At 55.2% G+C, this 23,104-nt stretch overlaps 6 protein-coding genes across 6 annotated transcripts, besides 4 other annotated features; 3 read left to right on the top strand and 3 right to left on the bottom strand.

The window, feature by feature from the left end:
* Window positions 1–69: 69 nt before the first annotated feature.
* Window positions 70–1,395, bottom strand: LPMP_231310 (hypothetical protein; the record flags this gene model as incomplete). Its single annotated transcript, XM_010700986.1, has 1 exon — window positions 70–1,395. The coding sequence occupies one exon, from the start codon at window positions 1,393–1,395 to the stop codon at window positions 70–72; it is 1,326 nt and encodes a 441-aa protein (XP_010699288.1).
* Window positions 1,396–1,631: 236 nt separating this feature from the next.
* Window positions 1,632–2,173: a repeat region.
* Window positions 2,174–2,337: 164 nt separating this feature from the next.
* Window positions 2,338–3,870, bottom strand: CRN12 (coronin, putative; the record flags this gene model as incomplete). The annotated part of the gene is made up of 1 exon (XM_010700985.1): window positions 2,338–3,870. One exon carries the CDS (start codon window positions 3,868–3,870, stop codon window positions 2,338–2,340), a length of 1,533 nt encoding a protein of 510 aa, XP_010699287.1.
* A 281-nt stretch (window positions 3,871–4,151) lies between these two features.
* On the bottom strand, window positions 4,152–4,523 carry LPMP_231290 (hypothetical protein; the record flags this gene model as incomplete). The annotated part of the gene is made up of 1 exon (XM_010700984.1): window positions 4,152–4,523. The coding sequence occupies one exon, from the start codon at window positions 4,521–4,523 to the stop codon at window positions 4,152–4,154; it is 372 nt and encodes a 123-aa protein (XP_010699286.1).
* Window positions 4,524–5,352: 829 nt separating this feature from the next.
* Window positions 5,353–5,846: a repeat region.
* Window positions 5,847–12,550: 6,704 nt separating this feature from the next.
* LPMP_231280 (hypothetical protein) lies at window positions 12,551–13,951 on the top strand (the record flags this gene model as incomplete). The annotated part of the gene is made up of 1 exon (XM_010700983.1): window positions 12,551–13,951. The coding sequence occupies one exon, from the start codon at window positions 12,551–12,553 to the stop codon at window positions 13,949–13,951; it is 1,401 nt and encodes a 466-aa protein (XP_010699285.1).
* A 718-nt stretch (window positions 13,952–14,669) lies between these two features.
* LPMP_231270 (hypothetical protein) lies at window positions 14,670–16,235 on the top strand (the record flags this gene model as incomplete). The annotated part of the gene is made up of 1 exon (XM_010700982.1): window positions 14,670–16,235. The coding sequence occupies one exon, from the start codon at window positions 14,670–14,672 to the stop codon at window positions 16,233–16,235; it is 1,566 nt and encodes a 521-aa protein (XP_010699284.1).
* A 1,578-nt stretch (window positions 16,236–17,813) lies between these two features.
* Window positions 17,814–18,359: a repeat region.
* A 231-nt stretch (window positions 18,360–18,590) lies between these two features.
* Window positions 18,591–22,643, top strand: LPMP_231260 (hypothetical protein; the record flags this gene model as incomplete). Its single annotated transcript, XM_010700981.1, has 1 exon — window positions 18,591–22,643. The coding sequence occupies one exon, from the start codon at window positions 18,591–18,593 to the stop codon at window positions 22,641–22,643; it is 4,053 nt and encodes a 1,350-aa protein (XP_010699283.1).
* Window positions 22,644–22,666: 23 nt separating this feature from the next.
* Window positions 22,667–23,104: part of a repeat region that runs on past the window's edge.

The following is a 23,104-nucleotide window of genomic DNA, read 5'->3' as shown; positions in this document are numbered from 1 at the left end:
CTATCGATTGTCTCCTTACTTTGCGCTTGTCTATGCTGGGATTACAACTAAAAAGACGCTCACAATGTCTTAACGCTTCGCAAACTTCCTCTTGTTCTTCTTTCCGTCCACGAAACCTGGGAACTGGCCTGGCTCCCTTCGACGATCCACAGAAAGCAAGCCAGACTTCTTCAAAGGAATACGTGCTAGCGGAAGAAGCTTCGTTATGGCGTTTGCCACCGCCATCCTGCAAGCAAAAGCGGCGATCTCATTCGCTAAAGAAGGCATCGCCTTGCCTTCAGAAATGATGCTCACATCAAAGTCGTGGAAGTCCAGTCTTGCCTCGTCGAATGGCATCAGCACCATTTCCATCAGCCAGGACTTATCATCGAATGCAACAGAGAGTGACTTTCCGAGAAGAGTGATGGAACCGTTGTGATCACGGTTCTCCCGAATCAGGGCTGTGAACATGTACTTCTGCCCATCTGCGCGACCATGGCCAACTGCAATACCTGTTTCGGGATCGACCTCGGCTGGGTCGATACGCACACCTATCTGATGTCGTGTATCTTCGCCGGCTACCTTGCGCGAAAAGTCGTTAAGTACAGTGTAAAAGTGACTGTAGCTATCGGAGCTGTCGGCCTCGAGAGTGGCCTTGCTCATCAGGTTGTAGTTTTCAAACATTACGCGCACGTCATCGCGATTGAACTTCCTCCGGGTGAACTCGAAAAGAGCATGCTCTGTTTTGAATGCCTTTGTTTCTGTCATTCGGCCCATCCACTCGAGGAAGTTTGTGTAGTGACCAGGTGCGTTATCTAGGCCAACTGCATCGGCAGTGATCGTCCTGCTCAGTTGACGCGAGGGGGAGTCGGCAGGCTTGCTGAGTGACTCGAGAACCTTGGTCACCAGCGCCTGCGACTCATACTTGCGCAAATCTGGGAGTAATGCTGACACGATCTCACCCAGTTGCTCCTCATCTAACCCATCTACAGAGGCGTAGTAGTCATCAATTGATTTGAAGTACATTCCTCCGCTTACGCGCATCCAAGCCTCCTTAAGAGATTGCGCGGTCAAGTCACTTCGCAGCTCGTCCTTCAGTGACGAAAGGGTGTTGTGTCCAGCAGGAACATACTCTCCAGGATACATCGGATACTCCCGAAAGTGAAAAAGATTACCGTGTGTTGCCTGGTTGTTGGTAATGACTGCATTATCACCTACTTCTAAAGGCATCATCCGTTCGCGCAACGCTTCCTCCGCCCTCGAAAGCTCCATATCTTGAGTTCGCTTTACGTGGGAGTTCACCCATGAAAGCCTCTCACCATCGCTTTGAGGCACTCCCTTCTGACTCGCTAGGCTATTTGCGAGCCGAAAAAGGCGTGCGTGTCGAGCTGTCTTGGGGCTCAAGAGCTGCTTCATCTTCCTTAAACATACCGACAGAAAAGCTTTGGAAAGCTGAATAGTGTAGAGCGCCTCGGGTTAACGTGACGCATCGATGGGAAAAAAAAAGATGGGAAAACAGGAATAGAGCCATTGATAGAAAGCGTACGCAGACACCGGCAAGCCCTACAGATCGAGTCTCCTTTAGCCTCCTACTAACAGGCTCATTAAAAGCGTATGAAAACTAATGCTTCTTTTTCTCTTTTTCATCACTTTGCCTATTGTTTGTCACAGTACCAGTTAAACGCCACGCCACGCCGGCCCATCACAGACCCACCGCGTGAGGCGAAGCAGCCGCTGACACGCGTTGCAGCAGTGCGCCGACCCAGGCATCCCAGCACGGCCTCTGCCCCAAGCCCTGCCCACCGCTCCGCAGGTCGCCTCGCCGCCGCCACCGTCATGCCGGTCCCCACCCGGCGCATCCCTCGGGGTGGCGCAGGCTCCTCACCAGCAGGCAGCGAGGGCCGGGTGAGGCGCGCCCGGGCCACGCCGACGCCGTGCCTGGCACATGGGTGGCACAAGCGTGTGCACTGCCGTGGGTCGCCCAGACGCAACGCCGCCCAGGACATGGCCACCGGCATCAGTAGCGACGAGGCGCTCTGGGCCCCCTGCGCCGCAGGCACGTGACCCTGTCACCACCAGAACTGGCCCGGCATCGGCAGGGATGGAGGAGCTGCATGGCTTCTCCACACACACACACACACACACCGCGGGGACTGGACCCTGGTACCACGCAGAGGTCTGCCCCGGCATCAGGAAGGGCACACAGTGAGAAAATAAGTGCACAACAGTATATGGGAGTTGTGTAACCTACCTTTCCTTTTTTCCTCCGGCAAAATCACATCAGATTGACTGACGGAGACAGAGTAGAGACTATGTGGGTCACTTCTGACCCGTCTACAAAACAAGCGGAGCACCGCATTACATTGACTGGATGTCCTCTAACACTTTCAACATTTGTGACTCTTTTTCTTGAAGTGCTTTTCGAAGAGTTTCAATCTCCTGGTGGCAAGTTCGAACTTTTTCCAGTAGCTCTTGGAAGCGCTTCTTTCGATGGAAATTCTCCTCCTGCTCCATGTGGCCCCACGGATCCACGTGGGTTGTTGTCCTGTCGTTGGTTGGGGACGCATCACCCTCGTGTTGCGCTGGGGTGGAGACAGCGCAGTGTTCGCTCCTCGTGACGGTCTCCTCCTTTGGCTCCTTCATTGGTGGTTTTGCTGCTTGCGCCGCCACAGGAGTCTTCTGAAAGGAAGACTTGCTTTCTCCCAGCAGGCGCGGCGACAGACCATTAAATAAGTCAGACAAGTCGTACTCACGGGGAGTAGCGTTAGTACCCCTGAAGAACTCATCGGCCGAGATTGCAGAGTGGTCTGCAAATGTGGAAGGGAACACATCCCTTTGGAACTCTATGCAAGATTGTTTCCTAGGAAGCAGCATCTCGATGGTCAAAAGACTGTGATATGTCAGCTGGTACAGACGGTCAAATTCACATTTCCTCACGTCTAGGGACCACTTCGGCATTATGCACAGACCCTTCATAGGATCGTGCGAGCTCATCTCGTAGCTGAATGTGAGGCCTTCATCCATCAGCTCAAAACACTTCACGTTGCTCTCGCCCTTGCTGCCGAGGATTAGTAGATTTATATCCTCATCGTACACTGGTATAAATGTAGCGCTCGACTGGTCGAGGTCGACGACTGAGTAGGCCTTTTCCAACTTTCGCGTATCCCACAGCTTTATTTGACGCTGCTGACTTTTGTTGCAGCCGAGTGTTATTATTGTGTCCTTTCGCTTGCACCAGACGCACCGTTGTGAGCGGGCACTGGCGTGGCTTTCCACCGATGACACTACTGTGGAGTTACGAGGATCAATCGTTCGAAGCACTTTGTCGCGAGAGGTCGTACAAAACAGAGACCCCTGTAGATTCCACTCTAGTCCAGTGGCGTAGTCAGAAAGATTACTGATGGTCGTAACAGCGATGCCTCTCTCCACATCCCACACGTTAATCACGCTGTCGACACCTGCCGAGGCTAAAACACCTTTTGCGCTGGGGTGGAATGACATTATGCCACACTTTTTGCGGTGTCCCTTCAGCTCCACTAGTGGAGAGGATATGTTCGATTTCAGTCCATCTGTTGGAATACCCCAGCCGAAGATGCTGCCATCTTCGCTGGCAGTAAAGAGCTTTTGGTTGTCGAAGGGGTCAAACTTGACGTCGATGATTGGACCCTCTTGACCAAGTACAATGGGTGGGTTTGGCGCAAGTCTTCCAGAGACATCATGCTTGAAAACAGCAGTTCCACCAAGCGTTTGCCACGGGACTGCAACGAATTTATCGTTGCATGAAATAGTGTTGCTACCATCCCATAAAGCAGTTGACGATGTCACATTTAGAAGCTGCCGCTGAGGCTTTGCCACATGCCCCGTGGAGTGACGGAACCTAGAGACAGACATTTTTGCTGGAATCAGAGGCAAAATGAAATCTAGAAGAAAGAGTCAAGCGGAAGTACCAAAGTTTGCCCATAACATGACCCATCAGTTGTTTTCCAGGCTGTAATGTATCCATCCTGAGTGTGGAGAGCGCAACCCCGCCTCTGTCCTTCCTTAGAGGACCGAGAGCGCAGTAACTGGGTACATTTGCGATATTTTGAGGGTGTTTAGCTTTCAAGAGACCAAGCAATGCTTGTGCCATGCGTGCGAGAAATCGACTGCTTTTGACAATGTGTGAAATTAAGCTACTCGCCGGAGTTGTTCTTTTTCTGAACGTAGTTGGAGTCTTGGAGAAGCTTCTCTGCATACTCCTTGCGCTCGTTCACAAGGTTGTGATACTTTTGCCATACCCGACTCTTCAAGAGCTCATTGGGATCTTCCGTTGGCCACCGAAACACCGCCACCGCCAGGTCGGAGCTGAAAACCGACATAAACACGGCTGCCATTAGAAATCCCATTCCTGCCTTTTGGTACAAGATGTGACTCTCGTACTTGTACATGATCCGCATGTCACGGTATTTTTTCGTGAGATACCACTGCCGGAACTCCTTGCTCCGCATGTCCCAAAGGATGTGGTACCACTTCACCTCTGGCTCACACTGGTAAGGATTTCCCATTTTTTTTCGGTCAGCGACACTGATAGACAAAACCAACGAGAGAACACAGAAAATGTAGGAGTAGTTGAATGTTTTTCAGATAGCATAAGCTACAACACTATATATTGCAGCTCCGCAAGCAAACGGTGTAGAAACACATAATCGTGGTGCTCTTGATGCGCTTAGAATGATACTGGTTGTGTTCACCCCAGTCACTGCATCCAACCCTCGTCGGACCCTTACTGGTCGTTTTACCATCACCTCTTAACGACCGCTAGTTAACACCGCATATTCTGTTCAGGTAAAACTGAAACGAAAGCAAGTATCTCCTTCTTAGCGCACAAATATCCTCCAAAAGCCACTGAAAAGATAAGAGAACGTGAACGTAGCACGACACAAGACCACTTAACTGCCTTCTACACACCTCACTGCAGACTCCCCGTCTTAGCCAGCTTCACCCTTTCTCTTGACACAGCTTAGCTTCGCTCCGACAGTTCCACTCTCAACGAGCCTCACCTCCAGTCCTTCCAGCAAAAAAAAAAATTAAAACAGGGATAACAGTCAAAGAACCACCTATATAACCACACCTCACCCATCCAAGGCCAGCAATAATGAACAGCAGGCTGTTACCAAGTAACACCAAATATTCCTACTTCCAGTAGGGGCTGTCCGACACCTGTGCCAGAACGGCGGCAATTGAAGACCCTTTTGCCGCCTCTCTATAACAATTCATCCTCCTGCCGCCGCACATCACCCTTTCTCCCTTAAGACTCTGATCAATTATTTCCTCGCCGTTGGAAAACCTCGGTTTCGCACCCCAGCACACATCGACTCCGTTTCGTTACTATACCAGCACGCCCACACCGCGCTATGCCACATCAGTTAAACGCCACGCCACGCCGGCCCATCACAGACCCACCGCGTGAGGCGAAGCAGCCGCTGACACACGTTGCAGCAGTGCGCCGACCCAGGCATCCCAGCACGGCCTCTGCCCCAAGCCCCCCCCACCGCCCCGCGGGCCGCCTCGCCGCCGCCACCGTCACGCCGGCCCCCACCCGGCGCATCCCTCGGGGTGGCGCAGGTTCCTCACCAGCAGGCAGCGAGGGCCGGGTGAGGCGCGCCCGGGCCACGCCGACGCCGTGCCTGGCACATGGGTGGCACAAGCGTGTGCACTGCCGTGGGTCGCCCAGACGCAACGCCGCCCAGGACATGGCCACCGGCATCAGTAGCGACGAGGCGCTCTGGGCCCCCTGCGCCGCAGGCACGTGACCCTGTCACCACCAGAACTGGCCCGGCATCGGCAGGGATGGGGGAGCTGCATGGCTTCTCCACACACACGCGCACACACCGCGGGCCCCCCGGAAGCACCGACCCCCACCGCAACAGCCCAACGACACCACCGCAATTTTTGAAAGCAGCCGAAGAATGCGACTGGAGGAAACAATTGATCGCCTCAGAGATGGAAGTGTTACATTTTCCGATGGAAGGGACCGACCTCTCGAAATGAAGCTGCAAAAATCTGCTTAAAGACTTGGAAAGTTATCCCTTATCCCTTACGTGTTCTTGGGCAATCCCACCGCCACCGCCTTAGGGAACGAAAAGATCCCAAACGAAAACCAAACATGCGCTATGAGGGGTCCCCGGCACCCCTTTTGGAAGAGCGCGGCGGTTCGACATGGCCAAAACACAGTCGCGAAAACCACGTGATTCCGGAAATAGCGGCCCGACGCCCCCACCCCGTGCAAGGGGAAAGGGAAGAAAACAATGCCGAAAAAGAATTTTAAAACCCGGAAACTGAGTGTCGAGAAAGTCCGTGTCTTTTTTTTCTGCTACTTGGCTTTCCCTTTTCTCTTCTTTTTTTCTCATTTGGGGAAGAAAAACCCGCATGCCTTCGGGCGCCTGCAAAAAAAAAAGCCTGGCGACTAGCGGGGGGGCGCCAAAAAGCGCATGATCACCGCGTTTGCTTTTTCTATTACCCCACGGCGCACTTGTCGGGTTATGGGGATTCTGCCTTTTCGCCACCGCCGGTTGGCGGGGAGCAGGCGCCAGCGCCAGCAACCGCCACCCGCGACCGCACGGCCCTTACGCGGCGGCAGAAAAGAAGGTTTCGCCGGGAAGGGGGGCCCCGCACCGGCCGGCCTGGCGGGAACCAAACCCCGTCACCAACACTCTTTTCAACTCGCGCAAAAGCCTTTTGCGCGCTCTACTGGGCCTTGGCTTTCGGGGGAGGGGGGCCGCCACGCCAAGGCGCAACCAAAACGAAGACTCCGCCCCACCCCCAAAGAACCGAAAACGGGAGCGAAAGCGCACGCCGCACAGAAAAGCACCAAGACCAGACCATAGGCCCCAGACAACGACCGGCTGATAAGGCAAGCCCGCTTTCAAGAAACCCGGTTCTGGCGTTTGGGGCTTTGAGACGCGCGCGGCGGTTTCTGGGGGACCAAAAAAGCCATTCCACGCGCCCTGGCAAAAGCAAAGCGGCGCATCACCTTACACTTTCCCCCGGTTTGCGGTAAGCGGGCGCTCTTTTTTCAAAGGGGAACAGCGCTGAACAAAAGCAAATCCCGAAGAAACAACGGGTGGCTGAGAAACCACCTGTTCCTGAAAAAAAGTGATGGCGTGGCGGCGGTCCTGGCGACATGGCTTGTGGCGCCCTTCGCCAAGACGGGCGCCAGTCACAGACGGCCCCTTCAGGCGGCAAAAAATGGCCAGCCAGAGGCATATGTTTCACACATCTTTAATTCAGGGTGCCACCCCTTTTTGCTTCGCGCGTAAACCCCAGCCTGCGGATAATTTAGGGGTCTCGGGTGTGGGTTTCTTTCCGTGATCCCCCCCACATTTTCGGCAGCGGGGTTGATAAGCGACGCGGCCCCCACGAACCGAACAAGTCGCCTCTGGCAAAAAAAGAAAGAAGAGCTAACAACCGAGCATTCCGGTCGTGACAGCGCTTCGCGTGCGCCAGTCGGGAAGGGTAGGACACAAAAGCACGCGGCTGACCGACCCCCCTTCCCCTAGAATAGGGTTGGTTGTCGAACTTGCGACCGGGCTTGGCGGAAGAGTGCGCCAACAGGGCGCGGCGCCATGTTCCGGCACACTCCCGGTTTGGGGGGCCGGCACGCCACAGGGCCCCGCCGCCCACACCGGAGGAGAACGCCCGGCTGCCTAACAGGTACGCGCAGGCCCCGCCCACCAGAGGGGGCCCGCCACCACCCGCGGGCGTTACGTGGTTTGCAACACCCGGGAGTTGCCGGGGATGATTCCATGGTACGGACATGTTTCTGGAATCCTTCGAGCCCTGCGGGGATTTCTCGACCCCCTTTCCTGTTTGCAGTGCGCCGCGAAAGCCGTAGCTTGTACCTACAATAGATTGCTCCGACGAACACGGTTGGCGCAGCCTCTCTCAGCCCGGAAAAGCCGGCCGAAGCGGGGGTGTTCACAGCAGAAACCCTCGACAATCCCACTTTCCCCGAACCATCCAGGCCCCTCCCGTTAACAGGTCCGGGGAGGACAGGCCAGAAGAAGGATCGCCACCCAAACAGAATCGATGCGAGCCCCCCCCCCCAGTTGCCCCTTCCATTCGTTAGCCGGCACTTTTCCATGGAAGGGGAAAAGGCCAATTGCGCAGCCAGGGTTGATTTTGGGTAATACATGGGGACTTTCAGCAGCAGCTTCCACCGCGGCCGTGTTTGTTATCTCGTTAAAAAGACCCTCACGTGTGCATACGCAAACTGGAGGTGAATTCTCCATCCATTGCTAACAAAGAACAGTGCGCAGGACCGGATTTCGCTCTCAACTGCAGAGGTTTGGCGCAACGGGCATGCGCCCAGCGCAGCCAAAAGGGACCGGCCATCGCCCACGTAAAGAAGCAACAGCCCTTCTCTCGACACGGTTTCCGTAATGGGAGGAACGAACTTCTGAAGATCCCTACGCATAGCAGTGCTCTCCTCTCTGCGGCTGCTGGCTGGGAGCCACGGTCCTCGGTGACGGTTCGTCGGGAGGTCGTGCTAACAGGGTTGGGTGGAGGGATGGCGGCGGAGGCTGGGCAGTGCTGGTGTCACCGGGGGCTGCCGTCCGAAGCTGTGGCGTAGGGTGCTCTAGGGAAACAACGGGGGGCGTCAACAGATGCGGCATGTTTTGTAATAGCGAGGTTTCCCTCTGCCACAATCTGTGAATGGTCTAAAGGCAAATAAATGCCAATAGACACGCCATGCGAAAATGCACAGCGCCAGGGTGCGCAGGGGAGATGTTTCGTGGGGTCTCGCGCGGGTGTGGGCTCATTCCCAACAAGCAGCGCAACAACAAAGCCACCCGCCCCACCCCATTCGCCAGCGGGAACGGGGCTAGGCCAAGGGGGTTTCAGAAGGGCCCGCCAACTTTCTGCGAACTTTGACTGGTTGCGGGGAAGGAGCCCCCTTCGAAACGTTTTGGCGCGCAGGAGAGAAAGGGGCCGGATTCCAATAGCACTGATTCTCCATCGAAAGAAGGGAGAAGACTAGTGACAAGCCGGCGAAGACGGGAGCGCTGGTGAATCATCTTTGGTTTGCCGTATCCCAAAGTCCCCCCCATCCGGCCGCAGAGCTATACGCCAGCTTGGGATCGCCATGGCCAAAGACAAATTGCTTCATATCGCGTGACGAAGGTCAAAACCGGCGGTTTTCAACACGACACAACTGCACCCCTGCAGTCCTGCTTGCTTTTGTGCATGTGTCGATTTGGCGTTGTATTTGGCCCGAGTTCCCGGTTGAAAATCAACAGGCTTGGGATTCTTGCCGCCACCGAACAGTGAAACAGGGACCCGTGCCCCTCGTGAAGAGGCGGACCGAACACTTTCTCTTCGTCTGTGTTGCTTGGAGTCTGCGAAACAGGGCTTCGCCTTTTTGCAGATTTATCTGCATGCCGCTGTCTTTCGATCGCGCTGCAACTTTTCCCAGGACCTCGTTGCCGATCCTTACGTCAGAGTTCCGCCCACGACATGGAATAGTGATGGCCAGGTCGTCTGCTTACATGCCGAACTGGGCGTCAGGAAATCAGGCCACCAGCAACTCTGGGAGAGGAGTGGCTTGCAGGGGGGATGGCTGTGGTGAAAGAACGGTTCCTTGAGGCTATAAGCCTTTAGGGCATACTGTTTGCCTAATGGGTTTCAAAGCTTTGTTTGCGCATAGCGGTGTGCAAGGAAGTTTCGGAGCCAGTGCTTCAAAAGCGAGTGCCGAGGAAAATCTGTGGTCTGTTCGCAAGAATCGAGGGATCCATACTGTCGAAGGGTTTTCTAAAATCCACCACGGTTATTAACGTCTGCATTGCTCGGTGGGTTGCCTGCTGCTCCCTGCCCGGGCACTTGGCGATCATCACGTGGTAATGGATATTTCTATGTATCTCGACCGTCCCTGTGATCCTGGAAAGCACCATTTTCGTGGCGTAGTCACGCCCACGCGCATGTTGGCATAGATGGGGCTGGCGCGCATGAAATAAGCGCGCCAACGTCGTGTGCCGCATAAGTTTGGAGACGCAGGAGGTGGGACTAATTGGCCGGTGCGGCGGAGGTTGTTCTTGTGGCTTCCCAGGTTTTGGTGGCGGTGAAACGTGCGCATTCTTCTGCTGTTGGGGAACAAGGTGGGCAACCCACATCCACTTAATGGGGGTTAAGATGTGCGCTTTGGTCCCATGGGGAAGGGGTCGCTGCGCCTCGTTGGGGATGCCATCCGGCCCTGCTGCCCGGCTGTCTTCGAGATGAGCCAGGGCTGCCTCGGGCTCTTTGCCCGAGAACAGGCGGTCTGTTCCCTCTCGCCTGTTTATGTTCATTCAATTGCTGTCACGCCACACCCCGTCGGGAAGGAAAGAAAAGAGCGGGCGTACGTGCTTGGCGCGTCTTCGGCGGAGAAAAGGTAAGGGGGTGGTGGTGAAGTCGGTGGGCCTCGTGTGTCGGCGGACCGTGCGGAACGGAAGGATTATGATAGGAGGACTTGGGTGTGGGCGCCTCTGGGATGAGGGAAGGCGTTGGCCCGGGTGTAATCATGTCTCTGAAGGGAAAAATAGTGGGTGGCGATGATGAAAATGTCGGTGGCTGGGGGATTTGTGGGGCGGTGGAATAGGGTTTGCGCAAGCAAGCGGTGCTTGGAACTCATGGTGTATTCAGGGCTACCGTCAGCGGTGGGCGGCGCCTGACAGAGAGGGGGGATGGTTTGTGCAGCGCGCACTGTTCGCAGCACCGGCCATGGTGAAGAGTGGCCGGGATCGGCCTTTGACATCCGTCAGCGCCAGGTGTCCTTGGGGGATTTCCTGATGTGATTCCCCTCATGCTTGCGTAATTTTTGTGTGCGCAAGGTGTGGTTGTTCGGGTTGGCGTAGTAAGCTGATTGTGCATCTGCGGCTTGCTCGTCTGCGGCGTCCGTCCCGGCAGGCCACCGCATAACCCCACGAGTTCGACAGCCATGTGGACAACTGCGCTTGATGGCGCGCTGCGGGGCGGGGTTGAACGATGCTTTGTGCTCCTCCGGAGTGGCTTTTCCCAACGGCCTCGCAGCGTTTTGTGCCTCACCGAAATGGCCCCAATTTGCCCCTTTCCAGCTGTTAAACACCCACGGGAATGTGGGGATTGACGGGGTTAGTAGGGTTCCACTAACCAGTGCGATGGAATTGGTGGGGAACTTATGCTTGCTATCCGCTATGCGGTTTGTGCAGAAGATAGCCTCCCCGACGTCCCGGGGCCACGCCGGGTCTGGCGCGCTTGCTATTCCGCTCTGGAAATGTGAAGGCGTGTCCGGAGCGTTCTCCAGCATGAGGCCCGCATCGCCATACAGGGCCACAAACTAGTCAGCAGTGTCTGGCCATTCTGCGCGGCGCAGCCGGGATGGGGGGGGTTGAAATTCCCAAAGGGCGGCGGGGGAAGGCCTCCCAGGGTGCCCGCGAAGTGGGCGGGGGTCGTCAGGCCAGGGCTTTTGGGGGCATGTCAATACCCTCGAACCCCGGGGGGGGTCGCGGTAGACCATCTCGGCGATGGTCCCTTCGACGGGCGGGTCCCCAGCCGCGGCTTCCATGTGACCCTTCGGGGTTTCGCGCCTTCTTTCTGGTGTGAAAATATTGCCGTGCCGCCGCCCCGGTTTTTGCGGGCGCTGAAAGGGTTGCGTCCCCGGGCGCCTTCCGGGTGCTGGAAAGGCTTCGGGGGGCTTTGCAGCCCGAGGTGCACAGCGGCCGCCCCGGCCGCGGGCGGCGCGGGCTTTTTTCCCTTGCTTGGGTCGTTTGCGTTCGCCTGTGCGGTCGGTGGGGTCCGGGGTTGGCTGGGGGCTGCGCGCCGGGGGGGGGCGCCCGGCCCTTGCCCCCCCGCGAGGGGGGACGGGCCCCCAACAGCGAAAAGAGCGGCCCGCATTCGTTGAGGCACTTGCGGGGTCATAAATCATTTCCTCTTAGGGGTTTTGCTTTTGGGGGTGCTTGTCGCGGTGTTTTCTTAGTTTCCTGGCAAGTGAAAGGTTGCTTTGGGTTCGGGTTGTCGGTTTCTGGGGGTGGTTTTCGCGGGGCCGCTTGGGGAGCACCGCCCCGGTGGGAAAGTGCTCGCAGGCGTATTTTTGTGGCGGCTCATAGTGATTTCTGCGGAAACCTTGCGTGATGCACGGGTGAGTTCACCTGCGGGCCGTCGGGTTGTGAGTCGACCAAGCTATGCGTCACGCTTTTCAACTGCGCACGGTCAAATAATTTCGGGGTGCAGCGAAGAGACATACCCTTACCTGGAAAGCTGTGCGGCTAAAAGCGGTCAAGGGGAGTGGGTGGGGAGGGGCAGTTACGAGTGAGGTGGCTGAGAGCAACGCCTCGAGCTCAAAGGGGGTAGGCGAGCCAAAGCTCGGAGTGCTCGCGCAGATTTTTAATCATCACGACGGTGAAAGTCGCCTTCTTCACTTCCGGAAAGCTCTTCCGGTAGAGCACATGGTTGGATGCGCCACAACTCTTGCTGCTATGAACCCACACACCTTATCTTGTTAACACTTCGGTCTTTCACTTCTTTTTCCCCCTTGCGTTTGCGGGTTCATCTCGAGTTCTGCGTAGCGGCCAGCAATAATATGTCTACCACCACTGCACAAACTGAACTGGCTTCTGTTTGCAAGAACATTCAAAGCGTCTTGTCTAAAATAAAGGAAACATCTGCAAAGAGGCACGACCAAGAGCAGCGGCTGATCTCATCAGTGGCAAGCGCGAAGTGTCTAGCTGGCAGTTTTTCAGTGTATCCTCCAACTAATGATGAAGTAGTGCAAGTACTCAAAAGTTCTGGCGAGGAGGAGCAGGTAGAAGTAGAGTGTCTGCAGCGCTATCGACGGTTTGTGGAAGCGAAAAGAGACTGTTTTACGGCCGTGGAGGCTGATATGTGCACTGTATCAAAGGAGATCACCAACATCTTTGGGGCCAACGAAAAAACGGAGGTGCCTACCAATGGGGATTATCGTCTTGGGGTAGAGGAGAATCAATGCGAAGCTGAACTGCTACACTTGTTCCGTCTGTGGCGCACGGTGGTATGCTTGCATGATTGGGTGTTAGCCCCTTTACTTAAAAGGGGCATTGATGTTCCCCGATATGAGCTTCAGTGCACCAATGCCGACGAGGAGAGATCTTATGCTCGCGAGTTAGCGTTGAGGAATGCTGTCGCCGATACACAAGCAATGCTCTTTGAGGTTCAGAAGCGCTTGAGGGACCTAACTATGGAAGCGGAGGCACTGCGTATCACAGCTGAAAGCACGACACTTTTGCGGTTTCAGGATAGCGCGACTGTGTTGATTTCAGATGAAAGGGATGAGGCTCTCGCCGCGAGCATAAGGCAAGGGCTTCATGAGTTGCAGCAATCCAGCGAGCGTCTGAGAAGAAAAAAGGTTGCTGTTGATGAGGACGCTGCAAGTCTGATGGAAAAGGTGAGAAATCTAAACTCACAAATAGCTGTATGTAACTGCTCTATGGAGGCATTTTCACAGAACTCTAGAGAAGCTGCAGATGATGCGAATGGTCTAGTGAACGCAAAAACAGATGCTCTCCGGACACTGCATCGAAAAGCACAAGAGTACGCAGCAGAGCAGGAGCTTCTTGAGAGAGATATCGGAAACTACGAACAACTGTGCTCACTGCTCATGGAGCGGGCAGCAAACGACGATTCAAAAGTGAAGCTTACTGTAGCAGCTGAGCAAGCATATCATTCGTTACTTTCCGAAGAAAAAATCCAACAAGAGAAACTCACACGTGTGCAATTGTCAATAGAAAGCCTTGAGAATGAGGTGCGTGATGCTTCAACAGAAAGGCAACGGATTCTAGGCGAAGTGCAGTATTTGTCGAAGCTCGTTTCCAACGCCACTGTGGTGAAACGGGTGCTGGCCAGGGCCGGCGAAGAATGTGATCCTGTGCGTAAAGTCACTGTAATCGATGACTATCTGAGATTTGTACAAAAAGCTCGTCTGGAAAGACATGGTTTCTACGAGTAGTATCGAGTGGCTAGACTTTGAATTACGTGGATCTATCTATGAAGCCGTGCGACTATAATTTTACCTCTTCACTGACTATGTTTGGCCCTCTATTCAACTTATACGCGCTAAGCTCCGTACCTCGACGAAATGAAACTCGGAGTATGAAATTCCTCCGAAATCAACGCGACCGACGAACAAAGATAAAAAAGAAACCCTCAGGATCAGTACCCAAAGGCTGCAAATTAATGACCTGTTTGAATCTACGGTGAAGTGACCACCGGGACACAGTTGCCTCAAAAGGTGAACGACATGACTTGCGCCATATTTTTCACTTCTTCTCTTGAATGCTTGTCGGATTTACAATGTGACATTTGTTTCTTTCCCCTAAAAGACAACCCCTGAGTCTCCTCCTTTGTTTTATATGTTTAAGGGTAGGCGAGCTATAAGCAATGCAATGACCACACCAAGCCTTTCTTCTGTAGCTATGGATGCTGCAAATGAACAATTAGACGTCATGGATAGCAATGTGAGAAACACGCCTACTTCTACAGAACATGAGGTCTCATCTGCTTCAGGATGTAAGCATTTATCAGACTTAGCTGCTACGCTTGCACCCAATGTAGAGAGGGTGAGCGCTAAAAGAGAAGCGGCTTTGAGGTCTTCCACAGGGCCCATAGAAAGTTCTTATGATATTAGTGCAATAGGTCACGGAAACTTCGATGCTGTGCGAAAGGAAATGGAAACCCAGGAGAAGATAATTGTCACACTACAGCGGGACAACGAGGCACTCCTGAGAGAAAAGAAGGAGATCGCGAGTCGATGCAAGAAACTGGAGCATGATTTCGAACACCTAGAGGCAAAGCATAGCTTGCTTCTCAGTGCACAGCAAGACTTTGCGACAAGATCTAACATGCATGCATCAAATGACTCTGCCAAGATCGCAAATCTCCAAGCACAAATCGAGGAGCTTCAAGCCAATTTGGAGACGGAAAAAAGGCGATGCGCTATACTGCTGCAAGAGAGAAACGACCTGACTCGGTCTAAGGGTGACGCTCCTATTCATGTTAACAGCGCTGAAATCGCTAACGTGGCTGTGGTGAGAGAAGAGCACAATAGGAGCGAAGATACGGTGGCGAAGCTGCGTGAGTCACAGCGTGTTCACAACATTCAGAAAGGCACGATCGACGCGTTGCACTCGGAGGTTGCCCGCTTAGAGTCTGAGAGGAGGGTCTCGCATAGCCGAGAGAACAATTTGCTGCGCGAAGTAGACAGCCTGCGAATCCAAGTGCGGGATTTAGAGATGGCTTTACACCATAAGAAAGAGAGCATCAGCGAACTTATCAGCAGTTGCCAAGCGGGTAGCGGCAACACGCTGCGTCTGAAGAAGCAAGCAAGTCGAATTCATCTATTAGAGGCTGCCTTGCTTGAAAAGGACGAGTTTACTAAGAGAGCGATGGAAGAGTTGCGCACAGAAACGAAGGAAGTGTGCGAGCGCTACCAAAGTACAATCACTGAGTTACAACAGCGTTTGGAAATCCCAAAGGATGATCCCGAGCTGCGAAGACGTATTCGGATTCTCGAACGAGAGAACCTCGAGCTTCGCCGTGCAATCGGAAGTGCTACTGTTTCTTCAGCCATAGACAGTGGTGAACCGGCGAAGGCGGTAACAATTAATCCCAAGCACCAGGCAGACGCAACTGGCAACACAGACAAGCCTGGGGGGCAGGGTCTCAAGGGTCCTTCACCTCACGAGGTTGAAACTACACACCTTCAATCAGTCATTGAGCAACTCCGCACAGGCATTTGGGAGCACAAGCAACGCAGCAGCATGCTTCAGGGAAAGCTCGACAGCATACACGCTGAATGGGATGCTAGACTTGCCGAGGTGAAAGCTAACTTCGCTCTTCAGATACAGAAGCTGCGCTCTGCCCATAATGAGGAGCTGAGTCGCCTCGAGGCCAGTCATAAATCTCAGCTGCTGGAGATTTCCAAGTGCTCAAAGTCGGATAACGGAGCCAACTTGGCTTCCAGATTATCTCGAATTGTCGAGGAAAAAGGCTACGATGCCTCCCTGATTGCCATTGGAGAGAGGCTTTGCTATTTGGAGAAGCGGTATTCTCAAAAAGAGGAGGAGAAAACACATGAGCTTCTAGAAATGCAACGTGTAGCCGAGCTGGAGAAGAAGATTCAAAAGGAGAAGACTGATTTACTACTCGAGCAAAAAAACACGCAAATCAAGCGTTTTCAGATACAACTGGATGAACTGCTCACAGCTCTTTCCATTTTGCAGGCCACAACATGACGCATTGTAGAGTAGATTTTTTTTTGTGCTTATTAGATGTGTCTCTTTCGGGTATTCTGAAGAGTACAGCAGACTGTAAGATCACTGACAGCGCAATGGCCCTACCTCTTCCCTACAAACAGGGAAAATAATGTACGAGCAGACGCCTCGTGCTTTTGCAGTCCGACGGATCTCATGCTATTCAATCCTGTTCTGAATGCTATTGGTGCCTTTCCCTTACCCGAGTGTATCTATAGCGGGGGATTGATAGGGTACCAAGCTCTCGATTTCCTGAGTATTCCTCGCGTCCACTGTGCTCACCCCTTCCGGTTTTCTCTCTTTTTATTTTCACCAATCACAGAATACACACCACTTCTTTCGATTTTCATTATATCATCAGGTTTGGAACTTTGTTTCTCCATACTCTTGGGGGTTTTCTAGGCCCTATCCATAGATCTCTGTGCTAATGGAGCGTGCGTCGCCGCTCATTCATTTGACCCTCTAAATTCACCTGTTCGGAAACCAGTACAGTGCGAAGCAGTGCTTGATACATCGCAAGATATTCGAGCGCCGCACTTGTGAGGTGAAGTAGTCCGACAAAGAGGGCCATATATTGTCTCGGTATGGGGTCAACGAGATGTCGAACTGGACGCATGCTGAGATTACTGCGCTCAACGGCGCTTGCACACTGATGCTGAAGGGTTCTCTTTCGTCTGTTGCTACGGCGGTCCTACCTTCGCGCCTCTCGCTCTTCTTCCCCGTCAGGTGGACTATTGCTACCATATGTCGCCCATGCTCACCACAGTGAGGAATCAGGGACACTGCGGCATCTGTTAGGAACATTTGGCGGTCGCGTTGACAGGGTCCCACTGGGCTATCGCGACTGACCAGCTACACGTGTTCATTCAACAGCAGGTCACGGCGTGCCCACCGAACCCCGCCGCAGTGGTGGGGTAGGCGGCTGGGAGATCGCCATCCAATTTCTGAGCTACGATTATGTGCTTCAGAGGGGCACCATCACTGAGGAGTGAGCGTATCTCTACTCGGCATTCAACGGTAAGGCAGGTGTATGCTCAGATCGAGAGCAAAGTACCCTAGGGGTCCTAAGTCTAGCTACCAGCTAAGAACCAAGAGCCATTGATGGATACCGCCGCACTCTAGGGGCCAATCGCCGTCATTGTGAATGTTTCAACGTGGTCAAGCTACGCTGGAGGCATTTTTGACGGTTTCGATTACACCGAGAACATCACACACAGTCACGCCCTGCAGCTTGGTTACAGGGACGACTACCGGTCTGGTAAGGGCTACTGGATCATTCGAAATACTTGGGGGTCATGGTGGGGTGAGGACGGCTACATGAGCATCCGCCGTAGAAGCGAGGTGCAGTGCGGGGGTGGTCGGTGCGCGCACTTTCTGAAGCCGAGTGCAAATGTGATCTTGACCAGGAATGGGGCTGCGGTATGTGTGGTGCGATCTTCTGCTTCACGTACCCCTTCATGAACTCTCTTTAAACCCAGTTTTACCTCCTACTATTTCTGGTCCTTAGACCTTGATCCATTTCACTGCTTTTCTGCATTCCTCACTTCTGTACTGATCCATGATGGCGGGGCAGGCCTCCGCGTGGTACCAGGGTCCAGTCCCCGCGGTGTGTGTGTGTGGGGAGAAGCCATGCAGCTCCCCCATCCCTGCCGATGCCGGGCCAGTTCTGGTGGTGACAGGGTCACGTGCCTGCGGCGCAGGGGGCCCAGGGCGCCTCGTCGCTACTGATGCCGGTGGCCATGTCCTGGGCGGCGTTGCGTCTGGACGACCCGCGGCAGTGCACACGCTTGTGCCACCCATGTGCCAGGCACGGCGTCGGCGTGGCCCGAGGGCGCCTCACCCGGCCCTCGCTGCCTGCTGGTGGGGAGCCTGCGCCACCCCGAGGGATGCGCCGGGTGGGGGCCGGCGTGACGGTGGCGGCGGCGAGGCGACCTGCGGAGCGGTGGGCAGGGCTTGGGGCAGAGGCCGTGCTGGGATGCCTGGGTCGGCGCACTGCTGCAACGTGTGTCAGCGGCTGCTTCGCCTCACGCGGTGGGTCTGTGATGGGCCGGCGTGGCGTGGCGTTTAACTGATGCGGCATAGCAGAGAATGGACACGTTGGAAAAACGATACATTTTGTATCTTCCGGCGGAGGTTGTAGAGGCTGACTCTCGCGGTGACTCTACGCGCTGGTTGGAATTGTTCATTGGTTCACCTTCCCTTTATTTTTTCTTCCATTCTCTACATCACTGGTCGAAAAGCGGAAAAGAAACACAGGAGTGGTAGGAAGTGACACACAGCGTGCATTGAAGCAAAGGAACACACACTGGTACACCTACAGTTCTATCGAACGCAGCCATGAAGCAGATTAACGTTGAAACGGCGACGAGGGAGCAGCTTGTCGACTTTATTCGCTGCATGCACCCACAACTGCAGCGCGAGCAAGAACGAGTGCGCGAGTTGGAGTCTCAAGTTAGTGGCCTTCAGTCCTTCATCCAGGAAAAGAACGCCGAGATTCGTGAGCTTCGCCAGCAGAGCGACAGGCTGACAGAGAAGTCTGCAAGCGACGAGGAAACCATCAGCACCCTAATCAAACAGATGGAGGGAATGCGCTCTGGGGAGTCGCCTTTGGTCAGCGTAGTACCACTCAGTGCCACCACTGGTGTCCAGCGCGGCAGAACGGCCGAGCGTGGCAAGAGAAAATGGTATCCCTCTGCCGATGCGGCAGGTGGCGAGTACAAGCCTGAGACACACCGACCGCTTGACACGGTGGGTAACGGCGACGTAGGTCGCCGAGCCTCTCGTACACCGCCCCCTGTCAAGGTTAATGCGGAGAGTGCTCTGGAACAGCTGAAGTCGCAAAACGCCGCCGCCACCGCCGCCATTGCCACGAAAATGGAGGAGGTATTTGCCCTGGAAAAGAAGGTGCGAGAGCTGACAGAGGTGAATGCGTTCTACTCCGCCATTGTCTCTCAGCACGACCAAGAGGAAAAGGTCCGCATGAGTCAAGCACTGGGATGTTACAGTGGGCACTCCGATGATGACGTAGCTGGTCTTCGTCAGGAGGTTGAACGGTTGCAGCTTCGCATCTCCTCCATGGCCGACCGGGGCGAAAAGCTGCAGCGGATCATCAAGGCGGTAGAGTGTGACAAGGTTGCGCTGAGTGAGGAGAATGAGGCTCTTAAAAGGGAGTTAGTGCTGCTGGAGGCAGAGATGGAGGAGATGACACGTGAGTACGCACGGGCTCGAAAGTCGCTCGTGGCGGCTGCGAGGACAGCTGCACAGCCATCTTCCTCGCTGGAGCGGGGGCTCACGTTCGCGGAGAAAGCGCCACAAGTACGCGCCGCCTCTGCGCCCCAACAAGGCCTCATGCGAGAGCTGCCGTCCAGAGGAACAGCTGTGACTGTCGACCCCTACTTGCAGAATCCCGATCGCTGTGTTTCCTACCTCTCATCCAGCCCCGCTCCCTGTGTGTCGCCACTTGCGCGCGACGAAAGACAGAGTGTGATTGGTGGGGTAGCCACTTCTGCACAAACAGGATCTACCATCCCAACAAAGCAGTCACACTCGCGCTTCACCTTCCGATCGCTTCGCCCGATGCGCGTGCGCAGCCCGGACGCGCACGAAAGGGAGCTGCTAGACCGAATACACTTTTACGAGGATCAGTTTGCCCAGATGGAGGCGTTTGAGGCAGATCGGCAGCGCAGCTTTGATGAAATGGAGCGGAACCGAGCAGAGCTCTTCGTTTCAATGAACAGTCAGCTTGAAAAGCAGCGAAAAGAGATCTACAGACTGCGCAAACTGCACGAGGAGACATCTATCAAGTCCTCCGCTACGGCACGTCCATCACACAACCACTCTCTTGCGTCCTTGCCAAGCAGAGAAGAGGAAGGGGAGAGAGGCAGCTCGCACCGCCGTGGGCCATCCCCTGTAGAACGCTCTCTCACGGCAGTGCCGACAAGTTTGCAGTCACTGCACTTCGACTCTCTCGACAACTTAGACGCTGCTGACAACGCTACTGCGGCGTGGGTCAACGAGCGAGAGAGTGCCCTCTCATGTAGTCGTCATAGGCGGCAGGTCTCCTCAGAGGCTTTATCAACCTCTTTTGGCCTCCTCGATGAGCTTATGTGGCGTGAAAAACACGCACGCTCGCGTATCTGTACAGAGGCTGTTGAGGAGGAGCTGCAGCTCTTTGCTGGCATGCACATTGGCACGGTCCGCCTCTTTGCCGGGGCGCTGGAAGCGCGTGAAGCTCATCTTCTTTGTGAGACGGCTGATCTGAGGAAAGATGTGGGCGCGCTGCAGGCGCGCGTCGTCGACCTCGAAGCACAGCTGGCCATCGCCAGAGAGGCGGAGAAAGTGCTTTTAGGGGGCGCGACGGACTCGGAGGCCATAGGGATGACAGGGGTTTCAGACCCAGACTCACCCGAAACGAATTTATTATATGTTGCCACATCACTCTCGGAAAAAAAAACGTTATACACGGCCTTTATGGCGCTGGAAGCATACGGCACCGTTCTGGAGTACCATAGGGAGCTTATCAAGATCTGTCGATTGAGCAGTTCTGGGGCCGTGGAGGTGGTGGAGCTAGGAGAAGACTGCATGCATGCTGAGATTGCACGGGATCTGGAAGAGGTACAGATGGTGCTGGACTCAGTTCGGTGCCTGTCACAGCTACAGCCGTCGTTGTCCCATGCAGCAACGCCTCATCTCTACGACACGTCATCTGCGCCAAGAATTGTGGGTGAGCTTCTCACGGCTTGCGAAACCGACACAGGCACCTGTGACGAGGAGGCAGACGTAGCGGTGGGTAGCAGCAGGGATCAGTCATCTTCGCACCTGGCTCCACCGCAAACCTTTTCCCAACCTACGCAAACGCAGATCGCGTCGCTGTCGTCTCATACGGATGTTGCGGACAGAGAAGAGGAGACCATACACGGCGTGGCTGAGATTGCGGGAGAATTGCACGCGATTTCTTATGTGCCTCCTGATATCTTTTCGCAGGAGCAGGCGGCTGCTGTGGTTACCAAAGCCTCTGGTGACGACGCAGTTCCACTGCCTCTGAGCATCGCAGAAGCCGTCACTGATATATCACCGTTTCAGGACTCTCTTGAGGAGGAGCATTCCCACATCTCTGCTGCGACGAGCGGGGATGGGAGCGCGAGAACTGCTGACTCGGAGAATGTTTCCCCAATGTCCCACAAGACGATTGCTGCCTCTTTCAACGATGGCTACTTGCCACCGGGGAAAAAGAAGCTGGAGGCGGAGCGGGAGGCCATTTCGAGCACTGGTGTGACCGCATCAGTAGCAGAACCTCGTCAGGTTGAGTCGTCAGTTGCCGAGAGTGCGGACCTCCATAAGGAAGATGATGCTCGAGAGGAATACCAGGCCTCAGATGGTGCCGAGGATGAGAGCTCAGAGGCACACGACGATGGTACTCTGAGCTCCACTTCGCAATTGGAGGTCAGAGAGGGAGAGGAGGCGGAGTTCCTGGCACAGCTGGAGAAAGAGATGGCGAAGGGTGGGTTGGAAATAGTAACGGAGCACAGAGAAGATGAGGGTGGGATAGTGGCTTCCCCAGGTGACCTTGACATCGATAATGGGGGCGGAGAGGAACGCGAGGCGGGGTGCGGAGAGGGCCAGCCTGCAGACAGTGAGGTCGCTAGAGCAGAGGCTTCATCAGAGACCCGTGCTCCTCCCTCTTGTGGCGCTGATGGAGAGCAGCAAAGCCGCCGAGGTGACACCTCTCAGGAAAAGGAAGGGCTGGATCCTGTCGTCCTCGAAGATGAGTTCAACGAAGCCGAGTTGCCAATGGAGTCACCTGACGAACGGTCTGGCAAATCTACTGCAGCTTCTTCGCTGTCGCCTAACAGTGACAATGTGTCAGAGGAGCGGTCTTCTACATCTCCCACGAGCACTACCTCGTCGTCCTTGGTAACCGGTACGTCGACCTCCGGGGAAGGCGTCCATTTTGAGTCTGCTGTTGTGCGCGATCACCTTGCACCACAGATCTCTGTTCCTGTGGCCGAACCGCCATTACTGCCACCCCTTCCGTCAATATCTTTAGACTCTCTTTTTGGCGTATCTGGAGGCAAGGCCCCTTCTGCCTCCGCAGAGCGCAACGACGGCCGCCAGTCATTCCCTGCTTCATCCGCACTGTCGCCGCCTCTTCCGCTCTCCGAACCCAAAGTCTCACCCAGATTTGACACTCTCTGCACTGCGATGACGCCGACACCACCTCCACATAGTATGTTAGCGCCTTGTCTGCGACAGACTCCTTCACGGCCGTACTTCTCGTCGTTCCCCTCCGAAGAACAGCACTTGCAGACATCAGGTGGCTTCGAGGGGCCCAACTCGCATGATTCCTCATCTGGTGATGACTTCGAGGCGGAATTCGATCCATTTGCGTAAGGCGAGGGAGTGTTTCTTCCCCCCAACGTGCCCATTCTTTGCTATGCCACATCAGTTAAACGCCACGCCACGCCGGCCCATCACAGACCCACCGCGTGGGGCGAAGCAGCCGCTGACACGCGTTGCAGCAGTGAGCCGACCCAGGCATCCCAGCACGGCCTCTGCCCCAAGCCCTGCCCACCGCTCCGCAGGTCGCCTCGCCGCCGCCACCGTCATGCCGGCCCCCACCCGGCGCATCCCTCGGGGTGGCGCAGGCTCCCCACCAGCAGGCAGCGAGGGCCGGGTGAGGCGCCCTCGGGCCACGCCGACGCCGTGCCTGGCACATGGGTGGCACAAGCGTGTGCACTGCCGCGGGTCGCCCAGACGCAACGCCGCCCAGGACATGGCCACCGGCATCAGTAGCGACGAGGCGCTCTGGGCCCCCTGCGCCGCAGGCACGTGACCCTGTCACCACCAGAACT

This window comes from Leishmania panamensis (assembly GCF_000755165.1).
Source record: "Leishmania panamensis strain MHOM/PA/94/PSC-1 chromosome 23 sequence".
NCBI classification, from domain to species: Eukaryota; Euglenozoa; class Kinetoplastea; order Trypanosomatida; family Trypanosomatidae; genus Leishmania; species Leishmania panamensis.
This window is presented reverse-complemented; position numbering and strand designations above follow the sequence as displayed.